We start from the raw sequence: 23,671 nt of genomic DNA, 5'->3' as shown, positions 1-23,671 counted from the left end.
GAGAATTCTACAGAGTGCCTTTTGCTGTCAGTAGGGCATAGACTTTTTGCACTAGTTTTAGATAAGACCATATAATTTTTTCTTTTTGCTGGAAAACAAATACTTCTGCTCTTTTTGATGCACTGATTTCACCACAGCTCTAGAAATGGATCATCAGGTCTGAGAGACTGCTTCTTATTCTACTTATCTTTGAGGAAATCCCTCTATCTCCTTGCCTTAAGGTTTGTTATCCACAGGGAATTGAGTGCTAAATCGAGGGTCATCTACTGTAGAGAGACATCAATCAGAATTTGGTAATATTGGGATGAACTTAAAAGTCTGAACATCACTATTCATGAGGACTCTCACTAGGTAGTAATTTATCAGATAATGCTGCTGCTCTGAAGTTTAAGAGAAGGGAAGAGGACTCCTCCATGAGTGTTGAATGATGGTCATATGCACTGGTTGAACGTTAGGTTTTCTTATTCCTCCCTGACACTACACAAAATTTACCTCCTACTAACCAGGATCTCTGTTCCCATTATACTGGATCCTTCATGTTTATATAAAAAGTATTTTTGCATCATGCTACCTCATTTTGCTGCTTTTGCTCCCCAACTCTGAAATACATTTCCTCTGTTATACACTAGTTCACATGTCCTAAAACCCATAAATGTGGAGTAATTACATGGTGTATTTACAAGTAGGAAAAGATATGCTGTTTTGTAAAAAACCATCCATTCATGTTTTCTCACTGTGTAAAGTTAAATTCCAGGGATGCTAAAAATGGAATAACTTAAAATGATTTTATACATTTTAGCTCTCTTGTTTCTCACAGAGCAGTAGTGATTACATTACTAATACACAGAACTCAGTCAGTTACAAGACAAATGCTTTGTGATAGACCTTTGTTTTGTCATATTATGTCACATCATGGCCTAATGACCAAGTTTTATGCAATGCCCTACTCTTGTGTACCTATAAGCAGAAGCTGTAATTGTCTCACAAAATCAACCTCTTTTCCAGGGTTCCATTGCATTTTAAATTTGACTGAAGACATAAAATCAAGTTCGCAATGTTTTAGATTATACATGAGCTATGAACTATGGTTACTTTAATTTGTGTTTAATTTATGTATATATGAATGTATGTACATATGTATAAATGTAAGTATGTCTGTATGTGTGTGCATACATGCATAAATGCATACTTACACCTAGTACCAATACTGGGCTTCAACTCAGTGTGTTTTACTCTTACTTGGATATTTTTACTCAAGGTTTTTTACTTGAGTGACAGCTCCAATTCTGGATTTTTGTTTGGTTAATTGGAGATAAGAATTTCACAGAATTTTCTACCCAGGTTGATCTTCAGCTCTCAGCTTCTTAAGTAATTTTAATTACAGGTGTGAGCCACCAGCACCCAGTTAGTTTTCTTCTTAAAATTTTCTGTTGAATATTTATCTGCATTAACTATGTTATGGTCATCTTCTTATGAGATAACTACATTTGGCTTTATTTCCTTCAAATTTGAAAGAAGACTCCACAGTTTAAGTTTTTTGTGCCAATACTCTGGATTGAACTCAGGATCTCTCACTCTCCTTTGTTTCGTTTTTTTTTTTTTTTTTTTTTTTTTTTTTTGTCAGTTGTGGGGCTTGAACTCTGGGCCTGGGCACTCTCCCTCAGCTCTTCAGCTCAAAGTCAGCGCTCTACCACTTGAGCCACAGCTCCATTTCAGGTTTTCTGAGTGGCTTATTAGAGATAAGAGTCTCACAGATTTTCCTGCCCTATCTGGCTTTGAACTGTGATCCTCAGATCTCAGCCTCCTGAGTAGCTAGGATTACAGGTGTGAGCCACCAGCCACCGGTGCCCGGCTTTTGGTTGTTTTGATCAAGGTTGCCACTCTAGTTGAGACACATAAAACTTCTAGTTTTATTCTTTTGATAGTCAATTCTTGCCTAGTATCAAAATTATTTGTGGGAGTCAACACTACTTAGTGAGATAGCAATTCTTTACTATGTAGTATTAATTCATGAAATGCTTTAAAAATATTCTTAGTTCCAGAGTTGGGAATGTGGCTTAGTGGTAGAGTGCTTGCCTAGACTGAATGAACCCTGGGTTCAATTCCTCAGCACCACATAAAAAGAAAAAGCCAGAAGTGGCACTGTGGCTCAAGTGGTAGAGTGCTAACTTTGAACCAAAGAAGCTCAGGGACAGTGCCCAGGCCCTGACGTCAAGCCCCAGGATGGGTATATATACATATATATATATATACACATATACATATACATATATATATATGTATATATATTATATATATATATTATATATATATATATATTATATATTATATATATATACACACACATATATATATGTGTGTATATGTACATATATTCTTAGCACTGAATAATTTATTTTCTTAATTCACTCTTCCTTTATTTTTTATTAGAAGCTGAGACAGCCTGAATAGAGATAAGAAATGACAGAAATCTTGACACTGATGTATTTGTATAAAGTTAGAATCATGGACTTTTACAAATGTTGAATAATTCTTTACTGATGCTTTGTGCTATAGTTGTTTTAATTCACTTAACATGACTACAACAAAATATCACAAGTTGGGTAATTTATAAACAATTGAAGTATATTCATTTCACATTTCTGAAAGCTTGGAAGCCCAATATCAATGGGGTAGGCTCTGAAGTTCTTTCTAGGTCATAGCATGATGGAAATGATCACATATTGAGAGAGCTCAAGAATGTACACACTCCTTTTTTATTTATAGTTTCTAAACCCATATAGTGCCAAAATCTTATGATCTGATCTAATCCCAATTATCTCCCAAAGCTGCTTTTACTCAAATATAATCAACTATGAATTTGAGATTTAGTTACCTGCATATATACTGGTAGGACAATTTCAAACAATACCATACTGAGAATGAAATACTGTAGTATAACCATACACAGTTGAAAGAAATAGTTCAGAGTGTGGTAAAATATTATCAGAAATACATACAAGAAAACATGATGGTGTAAAAGAGTTTGAGTTTAGCCAGGCAATACCAGTGGATCACATCTGTAATCCTAGCTTTTTAGAAAATTGTAGTATGAGAATCATAGTTTGTAGCTAGCCCAGAAAGAAAAGTCTATGAGACAAAACTGAAAGTAGAGGTGTGGCTTGTGTGGTTGAGCAACATCTTTTAGTGGAAGAAAAGCCAAATGAGAGATAGAGGCCAAGGTCAAACTCCAATGCATCTATACATATATACATATATGTATATATGTATATATACACACACATAGATACATACATATGTACACATATATGTGTATATATTTGTATACATATATATATATATATACAAGCTAATTATTTCAAATCTGGTTTCAGTTCTTTATAACCAACCAAGAGAATTTGGTCCTAACATGTCATATATTACAATAAAAATAACATACACATTCAAATCAGTTAGGATCATATATCTCTGACCATCCTCTATGGTTAACAGTATAATAAAAGAAAATGCATACTTAGGAAACACTTTGAAAAGAATGTCTTTCCTATATGAACTATGGAAGAGCTGCTCTTCCATGCCTGAAGAGGACTAAATTCCAGTTTGGTAAAGAAGTGCATGCGATATAGCCCAGGCTGGGATATGAGCTTATGAAGCTGCTTTAAAAAATTTGGTCTACACATTCTGTCATGGTCTAGGTTCCTTAGAATTCCCACTCTTAGATGCCAAGTTCTTTTAGGAAAAACAAAAACCTAGCAAAGACATTGACAGATCATATAATTGTTGAAACCGCTAAATAGTTTTTTTTTAAAAAAGAATAAAATACCTTTTTTTAAAAGCAGAACACAAAGTCTCTTTTCTTGCCCCTCTTCTTTCATTTTAATCTGTGTAATGAGTTTTTTCCAGATTCCAAAAGTGTAAACAAAACATGTTTATTCTATACTTTCTATTACCCAGTACAAATTGGGGAAAAGGAAACAATTATGATGTTAAGTATTCTTTAAAAATTCCTTTTTATAAATAGACTTTCCCAAATATCACTGCTCTTGCATGATGTAGATGGGCTGGGTGAAGTAGCAGAAGGATTCCTATCAACCTACTGCAGACAATTCTCTATTTGCAAGGCACAGCATGCTCAGAGCTGGCAAGTTTCCAGGGGGTTTGTGATCACTATATGCTGGGGATGGAGCTCTGCGAGGACATCTTAGGCATTGGGAACAAACTGGTTGCTACATTTGGGAGAAAAAAATACTTCAGAGGAATAAAAGCTATCAGAGGGATTCTTTTTTGTCTTTATTTCTAAGAGCTATTTCTCCAAGAATATAGAAGAAGATCAGATTCGATTATATTTTTATCATGAGATGAATTGTACAAACAACTGGGAAATACAATTTTAAACATTAAATGGAATTTGGTCCTTATTGAATATATAGATTTGGATATTAAAATTCTATTTTTCCTTGTAATTTCTATCTTTTACAGCTTCTGCACTGTCTATAGTTAGTGTACTGATTTCCCTGTGTAGTTACACAAGACAATATTTTCATTCACTAACCACATTTCATGGTACATTAATAATATCAACACTGACACGTTTCCCTGTGTGTTGGGTTCAGGGAATCCTATGTTAAGAGACATAGGGACATTTGTTAAGCCCAGATAAATATTAAATATCACTTATGAGACAGAGGGAGAGATAACAATGGCATTTACTGTCAGCCCTGAGGTCCTTTGAGATACATATGAGTGCACATGACTTGTTGAGTGTATTAAAGCAGATGCTAGTCAGCTGTAGTGCATATGCTGGTTTTCAAATACAGTTTTAGAATGGGGTGGTGTTAGAATAGGTGTTGATGAAAAGTTAGATTATGAGCTTTGGAGGGTATAATTTAAATGTTTATTTATTTGAAATATTTTAAACAGTGATTTGAAAAATGAAGAAATAGCATTGGAAAAAGATTAGGAGTGTGGCAAATCAAAAGGAAAACAGTAGTTAAAACAATAAAAGAACATTCGGTTTGAATTACATTTTAAGAGAAGAAAACTGATTATTAATTTAGTCTGGAGTTGAGTTTGTGGGGTTTTTTAATGGTTTTATTTCTTTTGTGTCTTGCTGTAGCTTGAACTCAAGGCCAGGGTGCTATTTCTGAGATTTTGTGCTCAAGACTAGAGATCTACCACTTGAGCCAAAGCTCCACATTAGCATTTTGGTGGTTCATTGGAAATAGAGTTTCATGGACTTTCCAGGGCTGGCTTCAAGCTCAGTTCTCAGCCTCCTGAATAGCCAGGATTACAAGCATGAACCACCAGTGCCTAGCTGCTAGGCTGAAGTTTTATCAAATCACAAAATCAGAATTGGTTTTTAATAGGTCCTTTCTGGGTCAAATTCAGAACTATTATATAAGGAATTGTTTTGAATTTGATTACAATTTCTTCAACTATGAGCATTGGAGCTCAAAGAAGGAACAAGCTATGACAAAACCTTTTAATTACTTTTGATTATTTTGGGGGGGGGGTTGTTGATTGTTACACATTGTTCTACACATTTCCGCTTCCCCAAAACAATATCAACAAGGTTTATTGTTCTATTTTCCTAGTTGGAAATAATCCATTTCTACCATTTCAACTTCCTTTAGCCTCCTTATTAGCTGAATTTCCTCCAACTTGTACTCACTACAAGTTGTTTTGTTTCTTTATGCTTTTATTTGAAATGAACAAGTTATTGAGCTTTTTTCTTTATAAAAATTTACAAGATTTAAGAAAGAGAGGTTTTATAAAAATATATTTTCCCTCTGTGTTTTTGAAGTTTTGGCTTGTATAAAATATATGCAAGGAGACAAATAAAAGAGCAAAAATCTCTTAATTATGGAATAATGGTAAGATATTTTCTTTTTTCTTTCAGCTCTCCGGAGAAGTGCTTTTGCAAATTGCCAGCGATCCAGTTCTTCCTTTTAATGCTCTTGATATAGCTTTAGAAGTGCAAAACAGACTTAAAGGTAATTTCTTTTTAAATCATGGTAATTTTATTAAATAACAAAGTGTCCAACTAGGCTTCACTAGGGAATGGGTGAAGTACCTATGGCTTTTTTAGCTATAGCAAGTTGTTTTTTGCTTCTTCTAGATGGTTATCATGAGAAGGATCCAAAACTTTAGCAACATATCAACAAAAACAAGATGTATTTATGTGAGAGTATCAGGCCAGTCATCAGAATTAAAGAGTGGCCCACCTACATTTGTTTATCAGAGATACTTTTGATGAACAATTTCTCTTATTTACAGGTACATGGGAAATAATTTCAGTCAGGGTTCCAATTATTTTTCAACAATGTAACTAAGACCCAGTCTGCTTATACAAGACGGAGTTAGAAGTTTCTTCTATGGATGGTTTTTGTGAGGTTTGGGCATCATTCTTTACAATTGATATGTGGGCTAGGGTTAAAGATAAGGAAGACACAACCAGAGAATTATTGCCATCATCTCTGTCTCACTCTCTTCGTGGTGGAGTACATCTATCTACAAAATTTGACCTGTCCTCATCACTGCTTCCATTTACCCTTTACTCATATAGAAACCTTTCAGTGAAGTTCTTGTTTATCTCCACTAACCAAATGCAAAGGGAAATACTGTGCTTAAAAATCTCACCCTCCTCTTGAATTACACATTTGTTCCTCAGATCTTTCATAAATGATTTGTAGGCAGTTACTTTTCAATACAAAGTTAATACTTTAACTATGGTATTTAGGTAGCAATCGTTGAAAACTGACCATCCTATCCACCCAAATGTTTACCCATAACTAAAATTTGAAGTATTTTCTTTTAAATTAAACATTCTAGATTCCTTTTTACTCAAAAAATTCTCCAATGCAACTACACATTTCCCTCAATGAATCTTTTATAACTTTTATTGTAGTGGCTGGGAAATGATGTGGGGAATTATTGAGCTATTTAGGATTATTTGTTCTCAAATAAAATGGCTTCATATTGCAGTGCTTTTTGTATGTTTAAGTCAGTCTGAAGAGTTTCCTTCTTTCTTACTATCACCAGACTTGCATTTCACTGTTTTCTGGATGTCTATGAAAGCAGTCACTAGTTCCCCTCAAATTGTCTATTTCTAAACTATTTAGGGCTTTGAAACTGGGAAACCAAGCATATGAAATTTTACCAAATAAGAACAGATATAAGTGAAATATTAAATAGTTCTGTGAATAATAATCACTTTTCTGAAAGCTTAATCTTTAAGTATCTATTTTATTTGTGCTGTAGACCATTTGGCTTTTTCTTTAGATTTTATTTTCACCCACCAGAAAATGTCATTGGTGTTGCATACAATGCTTTAAAGCTTCAGAGAATAAAGAGGTTCTTTACAATACAATACATAGCTACTTGTCTATCTCTAAAGGAGTAACTATCACACAGAGCAAAAGAACATAAATGCATTTATTTCAAAGCAATACCATTGAACAATAGATATATAAATTATAAAAAAGTTTCTTCCTTGAATCCTATTTTCTATGATAAATGGGCTCATTTAAAATTGTATTGTCTCTGAAAATATCTTTGTAAGAAATACAAAAGCTATATTCAAAAAAGTTAAATGATTAAAACCAGTAGAAACAAATGTGTTTACAAAACTATTCTAAATAGTAAGTTCTATTAATTTAACACACTTTTAAGTGTCCATTAATAGCTATAGTGTTTCAATATCATAACTGCAATATGAAGATTTGAATAAGGTAGACTATGAAACCAAAATAGGACTTCTTATTCATCGTTAGAATTATATAATTACTCAGGTTTCTGCGTGTAGCTAAGGATCTATTTCAATATATGATCTTTCTCTTCACAAAGTTAAACATGTATATATATTTAGCATGTAAACTGGGCACTGGTGGCTCTGTAATACTATAAAACTAGATCCTCAATAGGCTGAGGTTGAGGATAGGTTCAAATCCAGCCCCAGCAGAAAGGCTGTGAGAGTCTTACATCAAAATAACCAGCTAAGCACTATAAGTGGAAGTACAACTTGAGTGGCAGCATGAACAAAAAAGGTAAGGAATAACACAGGGCCATGGGTGGGGGTATGATGGGGAGGTGCATTTAAGGTAAGGAATAGCATAGGGCCATGGGTGGGGAGTATGATGGGGAGGTGCATTTAAGCTCCACTACCAGTTTAAAAAAAACAAACATGTGATTCCTAAGCAGATCACAGGATCCCCTGAATTCTTCTTTTACACACTTAACAAAATTGTTAATCATTCATGGTATGTCTGTCTGGTATAATTCAATTACAACATACCTGAAGAACACTTCAGCCAAAAAAGAACTAAATAAAATATGATTTAAACTCACTACCTAAGAAATATACATATATACATTCCTATGGCAGAAGAGAACTTACACAAAAATAATAAAGCAAATTAGAATATAGCATTAGACTCAAGTTGAACTCTAATATTACTCTCTGTAGATAGAATTTATAATCTCAAAGTAAGAGTTACGGTCGAACTTAGTAGCTGTACCCACATGCACAGGAGAGCTTTGATTTGGAAATAGAAACATGAGCACTGTCCTAGGTAAGACTATTAAGGAATTGTGTGCAGAGAGAACATAAATGGTCTAAGATTTGGGAGGTAATTCAAGATTTATAAACCGGGAGAAATGATGTAGTCAGAGAAGGGTCTCATGAAGGTGTGGTCAAAGGAGAAAAGGAACAAACAGATGAATGTAACATCCTGATAGCACATGGATAACATCCAAATGGAGGGAGTCATTATCTAACAAGACAAGGAAAATGAGGACTGAGAATTCAACACTGGGTTTGGCAATTTGAAGTTGGTTGGGATCTCAACAAAAGCAAGTTTACGGAGTGGTGTAAGAAAAAGCCTTTGTGGAGGGATTCAGAAGGGAATAGATATTGATAAACTGAGGTCATGTGTGGCAGATTGCAAACTGTGGAGGCAAAGAAGGTTTAGGATGCTTATCCCAATGGCATGAGTCTAGCATGGAGAAAACTGCATTCACAAGAGAAAAGGAACATTGCCGGTCTCATTTTCATCAGAAAGAGAAGGGCCAGGTTAGAAGATTTTGCCTTAGTTAAGAACTCTCTCTTTCTCTCTCTCCCAGTTTCCCTCCTATCCTTACTCCCAAGCTGCATAGTTCATTTTCTTTATATTTATTTATTTATTCATTTACTTTTTTTGTCAGTCGTGGGGCTTGAACTCTTGGCCTGCACACTGTCTCTGAGCTTTTCAGCTCAGGGGAGTGCTCAACCACTTGAGCCACAGCACCACTTCCTATTTTCTAGTGGTTAATTGGAGATAAGAGTCTCACAGAATTTCCTGACTGGGCTGGGCTTTGAACCTTGATACTAAGATCTCAGCCTCCAGAGTAGCTAGGATTAAAGGTGTGAGACACCTGTGCCTGGTTGTATATTTGATTTTCAACTCAGTATCTAGTGAATATCACTGCTGCACTTGTTCGCCCTTTGTCCCACCCTTTCTTTGCCCCTCCCTTACCATCCCCCCCAAACAGATAAAGGAATAAACAAGACAAAAAGAAAAGAAAACAAAAACAGCAACAAAGAAAAATAGGAGGCAACAATGCTGGATAAGAAATGTACTCATTACCTTGCTCATGTAAATGTAACCCCTCTGTACAGTATTTTCACAATAAAAAACGTAATTAAAAACAAGAAAAATAAAACTCTTGTTTCCATTTCCTGGAGTTTGTTTCAAAAAATATTAACCAGGGAGGAACTTACCAAGCCTCTTTGCTTAGACTACTCTGCACCCCTGTCTGTGTCTTAGAAAGAAAGAGTGCTTCTTCCTCCATGTATTATAAGGGTACCTGTACCATGAAAATCTTGTGACTGACTGTAGAAGTAGGTTGGAGAATTCTCTTGTGGCTTGATTCAGGATGAGGAAGATCATCTTTTCTTGATTATACTATTTCTTTAAATATCGATTCTGTGTCTTAAAATACACATTCTGGGAGTAATGTTCCAAATGCCTTAGGAAGAATAGATCAGGCAGATACAAGTGTAAACAATGACACAGATTTTTCTTAGAGAAAGATGATAAACTAAGGACGTTTAGGTGAAAGAGCAATACCTGTGAAAGACCAAAGAAACAAAGCAAGATTATGGGGGAAAAAGTTGGCGAAAATGAAAGGAAAGACGGACCAATAGACTTCATGTCTTTACTGAAAGCATATAGCACAAAATGAGATGCCTAAAAAAATGATATCATAGCATGTAGATACTGGTATCAGTCATGTTTAGATTGTGGTTAGGGAGGTAATTAAGATGCTAAAAATGAAAAAAAGAGAGAAAAACCATAATGTCTATGCAGATTTTGAAACTGCCAAAAATGAAGAGCTTAGTCCTGAAAGAGGAAATGACTGAGTCAGGATTTAAAAATGTCAGAGGATGAGCAAGAACTTAGAAATACTGAAAATTCTTCTTTAGAGCCACGGGAAGGAAAAGGCAGAGAAGGACAAAGAGTCATGTCTTGAGAGGGAGGTGAAAGAAAGGCAGTTGGTTAATGCAAGAAGGTAAAGAAAATCTGAATGATGGGATTCGGGAATGTGTCATTTCAAGAGAAAAAAAAAAGTAAAGCAAAAGAAAAACAAAATCCAACTTTTTGTCATATGTCCACTTCAGAACAGACAGTGCTGTGTGTAAATGCAACTCTCCTCGCGTTGTGGCTTTCTGTTGGAATGGCCAGGAGCACTTTTGGCTTCTTGCTGATTTTTCAGACTGCTCTTGCTGAAGGTGAAGAACTTCCCTTTGATTGTTGGTTATTTTTATGTTTTGTTTCTTTTGATGTGAAACTCTGTGAATCTTCCCACTGTCACTTTCACTCACAAAGATGTGGCCAAACTTGAGAGGTACTTACATTTAAAAAAATCAAAGCCAGGCAAAAGAAAATGGAACAAAAAATGGAGACTGAAAAAAAATCTTCCTTTTAACGTGCTTTAAGTGTGTGTTTGATCAAAGTCTTAGGGTTTGTTACCTTTAAACCATTTAATCATCCTTACTTAAAATTTTTATGATAAAACATTAATAAGTGTTTGTTAAATTGCAGACATTGATTATGGTTGTTATAACCTTATTTTTGAAATAGAATAAATTCAAACGCTAATAGGAGAAAGTGACTTAGAATGTAAATATGTATTTCAATTTTAGCTACAAAGCTAGATAATTTCATTAGTTAGAGTTGCCGTGCTTTGTTAATGGAAACATAATTTTGCTATTTAATACACCTTAAATTTTTCATCTATTTTTATTTGGCTATGATAGTGAGCAGCGATTATTTTAAAGTTCTAAATTACAGTTAAAAAAATTGACCTTCAAGGCTGAACTATAAAATACTGTTTCTTCTTACTGCAAACAGTATAAGTATGAAGGTCCCTGAAACCAATTGCATTTTCAACAGTGTAATTTTTACCCCTTGACAACCGGCCATCTTATTTATTTATTACACTAGTTTATAGTAGCAGCAGACCATTCTCTGCCTTTCTCACAACCACCAGAAAGAGGGATAATTTACCAGTGAATAATTTGTTGGAGGTGATTTATTGTGTCATTCTTGAAAGCTCATTTTGACTGAGTGACCTTGGCCGTTAATATTTGGTCAATGCCAAACACATAATAGAAGATAAATATGTATATATTTATTCATGGTATATGGAGATACAGCATAAATTGTGGTTGATAAGATAACTGATAAGACTCACTGGTACTTGTGACAAAGAAGAGTACCTCCATGAAGAAGGCCATGGTACTAGTTAGCCACCCCCCGAATAAGACAGCCAGAAAAAAGCTAAAATAGCACCACACACTTAGCGTGGAAGCAGAATAAAAAGTGGAGCTTTTAATATTCTCTGTTTTCTGTCATCTACTTCACCCATTTGTGAATGTGTAAAACAATAATATAAAATAATTAATGACTTTATAGTACTGATGATTTTTGGCTATTTTACTTTGTCAAAATTCTGAATGCTAATTATCTTGGATTATTATCAAAGTAGCATTTGACCAAATAAAATGAAAGCCCATTTTCATTTGATCAGGCTATGTAGACATTATTTAGTGCAAGCAAACTCAGCAGGAAATATAATTCTGAACAGTGTGGCTTGTTGCCACCTCCTGGTTGTCTTGATAAACATCAAATAGTTGTTGGCATCATTTCTGTTCATATCTCGAATAACTGACACTGAAGATTTGATTGGGGTTTTCTTTTGCTTTTTTTTATTAGCTCTAATAGTTCATTAAAACCAGTCACTTCATTTTAGAAGAAGAAATAGTATTTCAAGGTGAAGATGCCCCTAAGACAAGTATCCTGTGTCTTCTTCAATTTACAGTTTGAATTTTTAAGTGTCACTTGGTCCTTTTCTGCAATCACAAGTGATCGAGACCTATCTAATCTGCTTAATTTTCTTTTTGAGCAATATAAAGTGAATTTCCCAATTGGCAAAATTAAGTTATGGGCAGTACAAATTGCATGACTCTAGTTCTCAGCCCATCTGTCTCCAATCTTGGTTTTAATTACTACCAGTTCCAGCTCTGTGTGGGTCTATTTGTGTACACAGCATAATCAGTGGGCTTGTTCCTGATGTTTTGAGCTCCTTAACAAGTCCAGGATAGTCTGCCCTAGGGTGTATCAATTCTAAAGAAAGATATTCTTCCCATGGGAATTCCAATTATGATTTGACCTGAATAGGTCTTTCTGAAAATGAGTATTATTTTATGTAACTAGAAATTCAAGGCATTCCATGAGAAATATCTTAGCTTAATTGCTTAAATAGCAGAGGGACAACTTTATGAACAATTGTCAATCCACTGTGTGTTAACTTCTAAAAAGAGATGGTCTCAATTCTCATTGGACTTTTCTGTGAATTCGGACAGTATCACTATATTAAAGATTGTGTTTTATATTGATAATCCACACGCAGTCCAACAAAAGATTGAGGAAAGCTGGATCACTAGTAAAACTTGATTTCAATCCACATTGTTAGTAATATTTGTTTACTTAAGCTAGGATTTCTCCCTGCCTCCTATTTTTCTTTGAACTAACATTATTATCAGATAGCCTCCATCAGTTTTTATTCCAGAAGTGTGGTTCCTTTTGTGTTCCTCAGAATTGTGCTTCTTCTTTTGTTTATCTCCTGCCTGACAATTTGCAGCTATTCATACAGATTGCCTTTGTGATCATCCTTTCTGTCCTTGCTCTCAGCTTCTCCACATTTGCTTTTTGCATTACATTGATTGCAATTTGTTTCTGACTTCTCAGTTTTCCTACTTTGTTATAATAATGGTCTATTGTACTGCATTTTTCTCTCTACCTGTGTTTTCAAGATAAAGCCTGTGCCTATGTCGGGAAAGAGCTTTCCACCCTTATTTTATACATACTGTCTCACTTGTAACACTTCAAAGTTTATATACCTCTCTCTCTCTCTCTCTCTCTCTCTCTCTCTCTCTCTCTCTCTCTCTCTCTCTCTCTCTCTTTCTCTCTCTCTCTCTGGCTTTCTCTTTCTTTCTTTGGCACTGAGGCTTGTAATCAGGGCCTTGTACCCTTGCTTAGCTTTCTCTCTCAAGCCTGGTGATTTACTATTTGAGCCACAGCTCCACTGCAGCTTTTTGGTGCTTAATTGAAGATAAGAACCTAATGGACTTTCTTGCTTAAGCTGTCTCAGCTATCCTCAGATCATATCTTCCTAAATAGGTATACAGATGTGAACCACTGTTGCCTGACTTACAGAAAAATACTTTTGCAAAAGGCCTTGAGTTTTAATTTTAAAATAAAAAATGAAAAACAGAACAACACAAACAAACTACCTGAATCCTGATGTAACATAGTGCTTATGTATTCTGACTGTCATGTTGACCAATTTTGTTTGATTTTTGTTTGTGGGTTTTTCCTCCATTTTGTAGTTTAGCCAATCTATATGGTGTAAAGTCACATATATTATTAAATATACAATCGAGCCAGGCATCCACGATTCACGCCTGACATTCTAGCTACTCAGGAAGCTGAGATCTGAGGATTGTGGTTCAAAGCCAGCCCTGGCAGGAAAGTCCATGAGATTCTTGAGGCCTTGGGCCGTGAGCCCCAAAGCTCAGGGACAGCACCTCTCTATGCACACAAACACCCCAATTACTATCTGCCTCGGGCAGACAATTCTAAGAAGAATCATACATGAAAACAGTTCATTTGAGAACGAATTGCACAGTTTCTCAGCAGCTGATCATGTGCTCCCTCGCACACAGTGCTCGTGAACTCTGTGTTGCATCTGTGAAACATGCAAGGAGCTCTTGGGTCAATTTCTCCACCAGGCCAATAGACACTGGTGGGGGAATTTATTTCATGTAGTGTTGAAAATTTTCTTAGATTTGCAGCTGTCTTGGCTCCTGGGAATATTGGATAATTTCTAGCATGTAGGCATAGTTGTTTGTAAGTAATATCCTTTTATTTGTACATTGTTAAATCAGTGTTAGATTACTTAAATATCTGTAGCTCCCTAGTCTCCAAATTTCTTTCTCTATCTGAGTTTAGTTTGTTTAATGTCTTTAAGTACCTGAGATGATTCATTGAGATTAATCATAATGTGGGCAACATGAATCAGAGAAACGGAGGATAATGAAGAACTATTGTTTCCACTTGCTAAAATTGTATTGGCAATTTCTTTCTTTTTCCTTAGTAATGCCATAAATGTTGTGAAGATACTATTAAATAATACACACATACCCAATAACTTCTATTCTGCTCTTAACTACTGTATTATTCAGAACATAAATCAAAGTATTTCTTGACACTAGAAATCAGTGAAGTCAAACCTGTGATTGTGCAATTGTTAGCACCTTTAGAACTATGATAGACTCATCCATAGAAGAATAGGTTCTGTGAAATGCTATGAAAGAATGTCTTTGTAATAGAAATATGTAGTTTTAAAGTATGTGCAGTATACTTCTCTCTTAATTTAAAAGAAAATTGACAGGGCTTTAAGAACTACCCTCATAAAATGGAAACGGAAGATGCAAAAGTGAATATTAAATAAAAATCTGAAAAATTTTAGACTATGAAACTCTTAAGGGACCAGAGTAGAGTAGTAGACTGTAAAATCACTCTTTATAATAGGACAGTTATAGCTGGGGGTTGAAGAGATGGGAATTGACAACGTGGATGTAAACCCTACCTATGCCAGGGGCATAGATCAGGGAATCTCAGTTCAAGGCCAGTCTAGTCATAAATGTGAAAACCTTGCACTAATCAATACAAGGACAGGTGGTATATGTCTGTCATCTCAAATAGATAAGAAATGTATTTAATTTGATCATAGTCCAGGATAGTCCAGACATACCTGTGCAAGATTTTTTTAAAGTAATGAGTGATAGATCACTTGCTTAGCAAGCACCAGGAAAGATCCCTTGCCTCTATCTCTACTATCTATCTATCTATCTATCTATCTATCTATCTATCTATCTATATCTATAACACAATGACATATACATGACAAATATGTGACATATAGGAATATATATGTATACACACATACATATATACAAAATGTATCAGAGTTTTAAAACAGAATGAATACATAGGGGTTTATACCAATAAGATACCAAGTTATGAAGTGCCTTGTTATAATAGTAGGTCTGTGCATAATTCAAGTGCATTTTAACTCAAAGAGCTGACCTAAGTGTTAATTCCAATTTAAAGATTAAGGAATTCAGTCTCATAGAGATATTGAATCTTGTCCAGAAATGTGCACTGAAGAAGTCACAAGTTATAACATGAACCAGGCAAGAATTCCTTGTATATACCACAGAATACAAGTCTGTCAGATTCCAAGTCCTGAACAGCCTCATGAACCACACTCTCAGGGCAGAATGCTGAGTGAAGACCTTCTAGAAGTCAAGAAATTCCCTTAGTGGGGAGAATTTGTCACCTCTCATACACTTTAGACCCTTTTAAGATGGAATGCAGAGATCTCAAAATCTACCCCATATCCCTTGTCTCTACTGTTGGTCCCTCCCTTCCTCTCATCATTCATCTATCTGCTTCTTTTCTTCTATTTACTAATATTGTTTTATAATATCCAGCTCTCTTCTTTTTATTAAAAGAAACTAATAGAATGTAATAGTTTGAAGTTAAGGAGTACTTATAGAAGTACTGAGGGAAGAGGAAAAGAAGATGTGAGCATTATTTTCTGGTTCTGTCCAGTGGAAGTTATGTTGGTAAAGAAGGGATTATTGATAATATATATTCATAAAATGAAGAGATGTGAGGAGTTTGATTGACAGACTCCAAGAAACTCCATAATTTCTTCCATCCTGTGATTTGAATAGGTCTGAGAGTACATTTTAGCTTGAGGAAGTTTTGATGTACAGGTCAAAGGGCAATTTCTACAGGTAGATAACAGGCTATCTGGATGTAGTAAAGAGTGAGGACTGGGGAAATGGGTACTTTCAACAGGAACAGGTGCAGCAAGGTGAGAGGGGTAGAGGAATGAAAGGGGAAGAGGGGAGAACAGGCAATAACTCCTTGAATATACCACAGAATTGAAAAATATAAGGGACAGGGTGGGTTGAAGGTGGTTGAAGATGTTGAGGTGGTAACACAGATCAAGCTGCATTGTACATATAAACTGCTTTGTGAAATTGCAAAAAAAATATCAATACATAGCCTAAAATTAAGATGAATAAAGGAAGTGGGGGGTGGGAGTTGGGAGAGATGAAAGGGGTGAGATTGATCAGGATGCACTGTATTCATAAACAACTCTGGTGAATGGTGTACAACTATGTACAACTACTTACATCTGTAAATAAAAATATTCAAAAATAATAAATAAATAAATAAAGTGGGCAAATGAAAAAAGAAAAGATTAGGGGAACGAAAGAATAAGCATTTATTCTGTGTTTGGGCAGGATCATTGTGTAATGTCAAGGACTTAGAATCATAAGCCTTTACTCAAACACAAACGCAAACATACAAACCAGCAGTTTCACTCTGCTGGCATCAGGCTTTCCATACCCACATCATCCAATCACTCTTCCTCTACTGCTTTAAGCTCCCATGGGGCTCTCATGTCCCCACAGTTTAGGGGACATGCTTTTTCAAATGCTTTAATCTAGATAAAAGACCAGACTTTGCAAGAGCTTGAGATATCTTTGAATGTTTGATAATACCACAATCTGTTCTTTAAGTTGCAGGCTTTCCCCTGAAACATTCTACTACACAATTTACTCATCCTCCCAAGCATTTATGTAACATGAGATTTACAATTTTTGTAGGTTTAACTCTATTTGGTCTATTTCTAAGTAGATCTGGAAAAATCTGAAGATTAGAGATCTAATCCTAGGTGTCATTGCTTATTTCCTAGTACTTATAGAAAATAGGGATATATAAGAGCATAAATGCATTTTACTTTGAGATGCAAATATCCTGGTTGAACTTTAGAAGTGAATTTCAGTTGTCTCTCATAAGATAAATTTAGCAAGCAGTTTTAATTATTTGTATTATGTTGCTTGAATGTTAATATTTCTATAACACCAGAGGCTTTTCCTCAAGAACAAAGATATATGAAACTCATTTTAAGTTATCTATGTAATTCTTGTCACTTTATCCTATCATTTCCCTTCTTCAGTGTCAACTTATGGAAAGGAAAATATAGCTCTAGATTCATAGACCTTACAGAAGAGAATCAAGAATTCTCCTTAAAGTAGATTTAGGGAAGACTTTAATGCAGTTGGTAGGTCACAGACATTAAAAATGATAATGTAAACTTTTGAGGATAAACTAAAACATGCCACAAGGGTATTTATTTCCATGGTTTTCAAAAATATGTTGGAAGGAACTTGTATTTCTTCATGCATAGTGAGTTGTGCATTTAGAAAGTAAAAGGCCAATTTTCCATTTTCTCCAAAGATACAGAAGAGTAGGATTAAAATAATTTACTGGAGACCACTTGGGTAGTAATTAAGCAGACCAAACTCCTATCTGGTCTTTGATACCAAATTCTTGAAATTTAGACTCCACGTATATAACATAAAAATAACTGTAATAATTTTCCCCAAAGAAATATCTATTTTCCATTTAGGGTTTTTTGGCCCTAGAACTTGATACTTTTAACATTTCAGCTATTCCCAGCCTTCATTTCACACTATGTTCTGACATTCAGTAGGCCTATTAAATTGTTATATGTATATCTATATAAGTAGATATACATATATGTAGTTTTCATGGATTATTTGTACGAAATATTTTAATCAATTTAGTTTCATTTAACATACATTACCATAAAATAGTCTCCTCTTTTGGTTCAGCTCCCTGAATGGTTTTATAGACATTGCTTAATATAATAATATATCTCAAATTAGATAGTATCTTCTATTTCACCATTGAATCAACAAATTTTTTGATAAATGGCAACTGCAGAAAAGCTATTGTGTAAGCATCTGGTGATATAAACGCAAATAAAATGTAATTGCTGATCCTGTGGGATTCTTTTCCATCATAAAGACAAGACAAATGAAGTAGAGAAGGATAACAGTATTGCAAATGCTAGGATAAAACTATCTAACCCATTAATTCATTGATTGAATGATATGCCTGGTGAAATTCTATGTGCAGGTAAATGACAATGAATAAACAGACCTTCATTTCCTCCCCAACAGGAATCAGTCATTTAGGTCACAAATCTTCTCTAGAGAGAGTGACATTTTTTCTGGGTCTTATTTAAAGTAGCAACAAGCTCTAATTGACAGAGACATGACTAGTAGGAATTTTTGAAATGATATATATCAAAATGATTGAGTGAACATTGAAAGTAGAACTCCTGTTCAATTTGTAACCTCATACCTTAGAAGTATGGTGTGGTCGGCAGATTTCTATTATCAGGTTCTTTTCTGGAACCAACTGGTTCCTAAAACTGTCAATTTCCTACATCTACACTACCATGAGGGATAAATTCATTTAGAGATAAATAAGGTAGAATGGTACAATTTGTCTCACTTGATTCGGTAATAATGGCTTCAATTCTGCAGTGTATGTTAGATCAGAAGAGATTTTTCTTTTTTAAATGGAAGACTCTCAAGGATGTCAAACTTGTTTTTTCTGTTGTTCAGTCTTTCTATTCTACTGAAGTCTAAATGTGCCTTATTCAGCTTACTCTGTCCTTATGCAAAGATATTTCCTTGAAACTTTAACTTTTGTGAACAGCCATAATTTAAGAAATGAGTTGTCTCCATAAAGAGGTCCTGTTATTTGGAGGCTATGGTTTCAAAAATGAATAAAATATATCCTCTTGTAATGTCAGGTTTTGTTGTAAAACAGAACAAAATAATTAATTAATGTCTATGTAATGCACATTAAAACAGAAAATGTTAAACACTTGCAAACTACTAAAATACACTTTACTCATTAACTACAGTGAACAGAAAGATACTTCAAATCCTATTTCTTCTACCATAATCGTTGACTAGACAGACTTATAAAAATATAAAACCAAAAAAGTTATTATATTCTGGTAGAATGTTCCTTGTAAGCCTGGATGTATATGTCTTTGTTACCTTTATATAATAGATTATTTCTTTCTTTCTTTCTTTCTTTTTTTTTGGTCAGATGTGGGGCTTGAACTCTGGGCTTGGGAGCTGTTCCTGAGCTCTTCAGTGAGCGCTCTACCACTCGAGCCACAGCACCACTTCCGGTTTTCTAGTGGTTTGTTGGAGATAAGAGTCTCACAGACTTTGCTGCCCAAGCTGGTGGCTTTCAACCGCAATCCTCAGATCTCAGCCTCCTGAGTAGCTAGGATCACAGGCTTGAGCCACCCATGCCCGGCTTAATGGATTATTTCTTTACATCATTTTCTTTCATTGTTCCTTAGACATTTTATAAACATACCATACTGGATCTGCTTTCATTTAGTGAAAAACTTCTGGCCTGTAGCAATCATTCCATTAGAAGTTACTGATCAGAATGCGGCAGTCTCATTTTAGGTATCAGCTCTGCCTTTAACTGTTTTTTTTTTCTTTAATTAGCATATATCCTTCGGACAGTGTTTTTTAAACTACAGAGCACACAGACTGATTCAACAGGCATGTTAAGCTAGACATTCCTGAAATCTCCTAGACAGATTGAACACTTCTGGGAATTTGCATTGTTATCAACACCAAGTGTTGGGAGAAATGGTGACATTTGTACATTTCACATGGAAAAAGTTATCTTGAATGAAGACCCCCTAATGCCCCCTTTTATCCTTCCATTTGCCTACTTCAAATCCTCACTCTTAGGAGTGCCGACTTAGATTTCCCAGAAGATATTCCTTCTTCACCTAGGGAGGAAGAGACCCTCTGCCCCTTTGTGGTATAAGTAGTCCTCAGTCTTTGAGATGCTGGTACTTCCAGGCTGGGCTTAGCAGTGGGAGAAGAGGGCTGCCTACTCATAACGCCTGGGAATGTCAAAGGGAAATGATGTAATTTGTAAGTGTTCATCATTTAATTGTTATAACAAACCTTTCAAGTAGCTTTGTTTGATTACTTTATTATTATTACTTTCACTTTACAGTTAAGGACACTAAGAATAGTAACTTGGAGTACAATGTGCTAGAGCAGGCAGTTAAAGTCACTTGACCAAAACCAGGGATGGATTAAAGGACTAGAGTTTCTTTTCTCTGAAGAATGACTGTGGATCTTTACGGAGTATGATTAATACAAGAATGGATTCCAATAAGTAACTCTCCAAAATTAGAAAGAAACAAAGCAAAAGACTAATCATCTGAAGAGCAAAACATAACAATGTAAAGTTTTTAGGGCAATCTTTGGTAGATTTCATAGTTTCAAGTTTACATTACAGAAAATTTCTAGTAAAGGTAATAAATCTACAGCATGTAGTGACATATCTCCTAGTCTCAGAAGAAAAGATGGCTTCATATATGGTTTCCCCCAAATACAGAATTTGACATGGTGAGCATGAATGTTTTAATTTAGGAAGACTAGGGGCTAGGAAGGTGACTCAGTGGTAGAGTGCTTTCCTCGCATGCATGAGGCCCTAGGTTCGATTCCTCATCACCACATAAACAGAAAAAGCCGAAGTGGCTCTGTGGCTCAAGTGGCAGAGTGCTTGTCTTGAGCTGAAAAGCTTAGGGACAGCACCCAGGCCAGGAGTTTAAGCCCCATGACTGACCAAAGAAAGACTAGGTTTCTTAACTTGTACTGTATGTTACTTATTGACTTGTTACATGTTGCTTAACTTTACTCTCAAGTTCTATAATACAGATGAAAGGTGTGATAGATATCAAAGGAAAAGGAAATTACGTAGAATTGGCAAATTTTAAATAAGAATTAAAATATGTGATGAATATTAAATAAGATAATTATGTACAATGCTTGATATAACATTTAGAGCACTGCATACTTTTTAAAAATATTATTTTACTGTTTTTGTATTGAGGGGTTACTGTTTCATAAGTCAGGTAATGGTTGCATTTCTTTCGGTACAATGTTTACCTTCTAGAGCAAAACACACTTTATCAGTTTCTCTTTACTGCAATTATTATTAACAGTAGCAGTGAATTTATTTTAATAGATTATAAACAAGTTTAGATGGTACTTTGGACAGAATGAATATATCATCAATGTTGAATTGACGTTGAAGCTTTGACCTTGTGCCAGGTGAGATTTAAATACATAAAGCTTTGCTTTCGGTAGGCCACAGAAAGAAGAGAACTGCCTACAATAACCCACTCAGTCTTCAGTGGTCTGGTGGTTTGTACCTTAGAGGCATGACTATTTTGTCACATTGAGAATGTCTGCTCTGAAATGGGCTCATTTGTTTCCACCAGGTGATCAGCCTTGTACTCATCCACTGCTAGACATAGCCTCACGCCTGCGGGAGAGTGCTGAACTCTTCCAGTCAAATGAGATGCGACCAGCTAACGACCCCAAGGAGAGAGCCCCCACCCGTGTCCGCATGCTGAATGACATCCTCCAAGACATGGAGAAGAGCTTTCTGGTGCAACAGGTGCCACCAGGGTTTTACAGGTAGGTTATATACACCATCAAGTGTATATATATTCCCTCAATCGGAGTTTTTATTTAACTTCCAAATTGTGTATCTTCTGAGACCAAAGCACTATCTAATGAAGACTATAAAACAGCTAGCATATTTATGAATTGAGAATCAGATCCCTCCTCCCAAAAGAAGCTCAAATGTATGTGCATGTCTCTATGCATTTTAAGTATATAGTACACACACACACACACACACACACACACACACACACACACACACACACACACACACATACATGCAATAGAACTTTGTTGAGCAGTATGACATCAAGTATCACAAAGAACATGGCCAGATGATTTTGGATGAATTTCAACGAGTCAGATATGACATGGTTATTGAAAAGCCAATGGAGTTAAAGTTGTACTGGAGAAAATGTACTTAGCTAAGTGGCAGGAGTGAGGATCTCAGGCTATTTTGTACTGTGAGACCATATCTACAACCTTATATTTAACTGTAAAGGCTACCTTTTATGAGGATGGCAACCAAGCTTAGTATTCAGATGAGACTAAATATAGATGGTTTTCAAAATAACTAAAGATGTAGGAATATTTGTCTAGAGTTACAAGAGAGTACATTTTATTTTTGAAGTACTAGGGGAGGGTTATCCCTCAAAATCTCATGCTTGCTTACCAATTACTTTTCCACTCCAGCCATGCCAATCCTTCTTATCTTTTTATGATATCTCTCATTTTGCTTGAGCTGGCCTTGAACTTGTAATCCTCCTACTTCTACCTTCCCAGTAGCCAGAATTACAGGCATATATCACATACGAGGCTACAAGAGATATGTTAAAAATTATCCAATACCAGGGGTATTAGATAAGAATATATAGATTACAAAATAAGTACAACATCCTTCTGCTTTTAGGGTGTTTTGATAGATAGGAATTTTATAACTTCCATACATTTATTCAACTGAGTATTGATTCTTTTACAGGCTGTAATACGTATATATGTGAACATACATGTATATGTATATGTTAGGATATATAGTATATAAAAAATATATTGCAATTGAAAGTACAAAATAATTTTTATACACTTAATATGTCAAATTAATGTCAAAATTCACGTATACATATATTTGTATCTACATGTATATGTATGCACATATGTATGTGTATATATACATAGATACAGAAACATATATGTATGTACACATTTATATACATATATATCTATGAATGAAAGTTCAGGTTAAATACTCCTCTGCTCTTTGCTCTCCCTGGCATTTCTTTGTTCTTTATTCTTAAAGTTTCTCACGATAAGCCTTAGGCAAGACAAAATGCATATGAGCAAAGGTCATATTGGAACAAAAGAACTGACATAAGGGTATAAAAATCTTAATTATACATGAGAAAGAATCTAAGAAACAATGTTCCTGAATGACTAATGATACTGAGTTTCTTATAAGGTATTGATGCTCTGTCTATGTAAATTTCAGAGTACAGGCTGGGTCTTGAAGCACCTGCTTATTTGGGCAATATGAGGTTTAGGTTGGTGAGCTTTGCTCCCAGCTTCTGTGATATAACAAGCACTTAATCCCTCTGGATCTCTTTTTAGTTTTTATGGCAATAATGGTGTTTGAACTTAGGCCTTGAAGTG

At 35.1% G+C, this 23,671-nt stretch overlaps 1 protein-coding gene across 1 annotated transcript in view; it reads left to right on the top strand.

Moving 5' to 3' along the window:
- LOC138807861 (inactive N-acetylated-alpha-linked acidic dipeptidase-like protein 2) overlaps nucleotides 1–23,671 on the top strand; it is a 202,169-nt gene that overhangs the window by 138,935 nt on the left and 39,563 nt on the right. Inside the window, exons 3-4 of the mRNA XM_069993652.1 lie at nucleotides 5,900–5,993; nucleotides 21,838–22,036. Coding sequence (XP_069849753.1) covers nucleotides 5,900–5,993; nucleotides 21,838–22,036 — 293 coding nt within the window. The remainder of the gene's footprint in view (nucleotides 1–5,899; nucleotides 5,994–21,837; nucleotides 22,037–23,671) is intronic.

The sequence above is a fragment of the Dipodomys merriami genome, unplaced genomic scaffold, assembly GCF_024711535.1.
Source record: "Dipodomys merriami isolate MVZ:Mamm:240054 unplaced genomic scaffold, mDipMer1.0.p SCAF_438, whole genome shotgun sequence".
In the NCBI taxonomy this organism is placed as follows: Eukaryota; Metazoa; Chordata; class Mammalia; order Rodentia; family Heteromyidae; genus Dipodomys; species Dipodomys merriami.
This window is presented reverse-complemented; position numbering and strand designations above follow the sequence as displayed.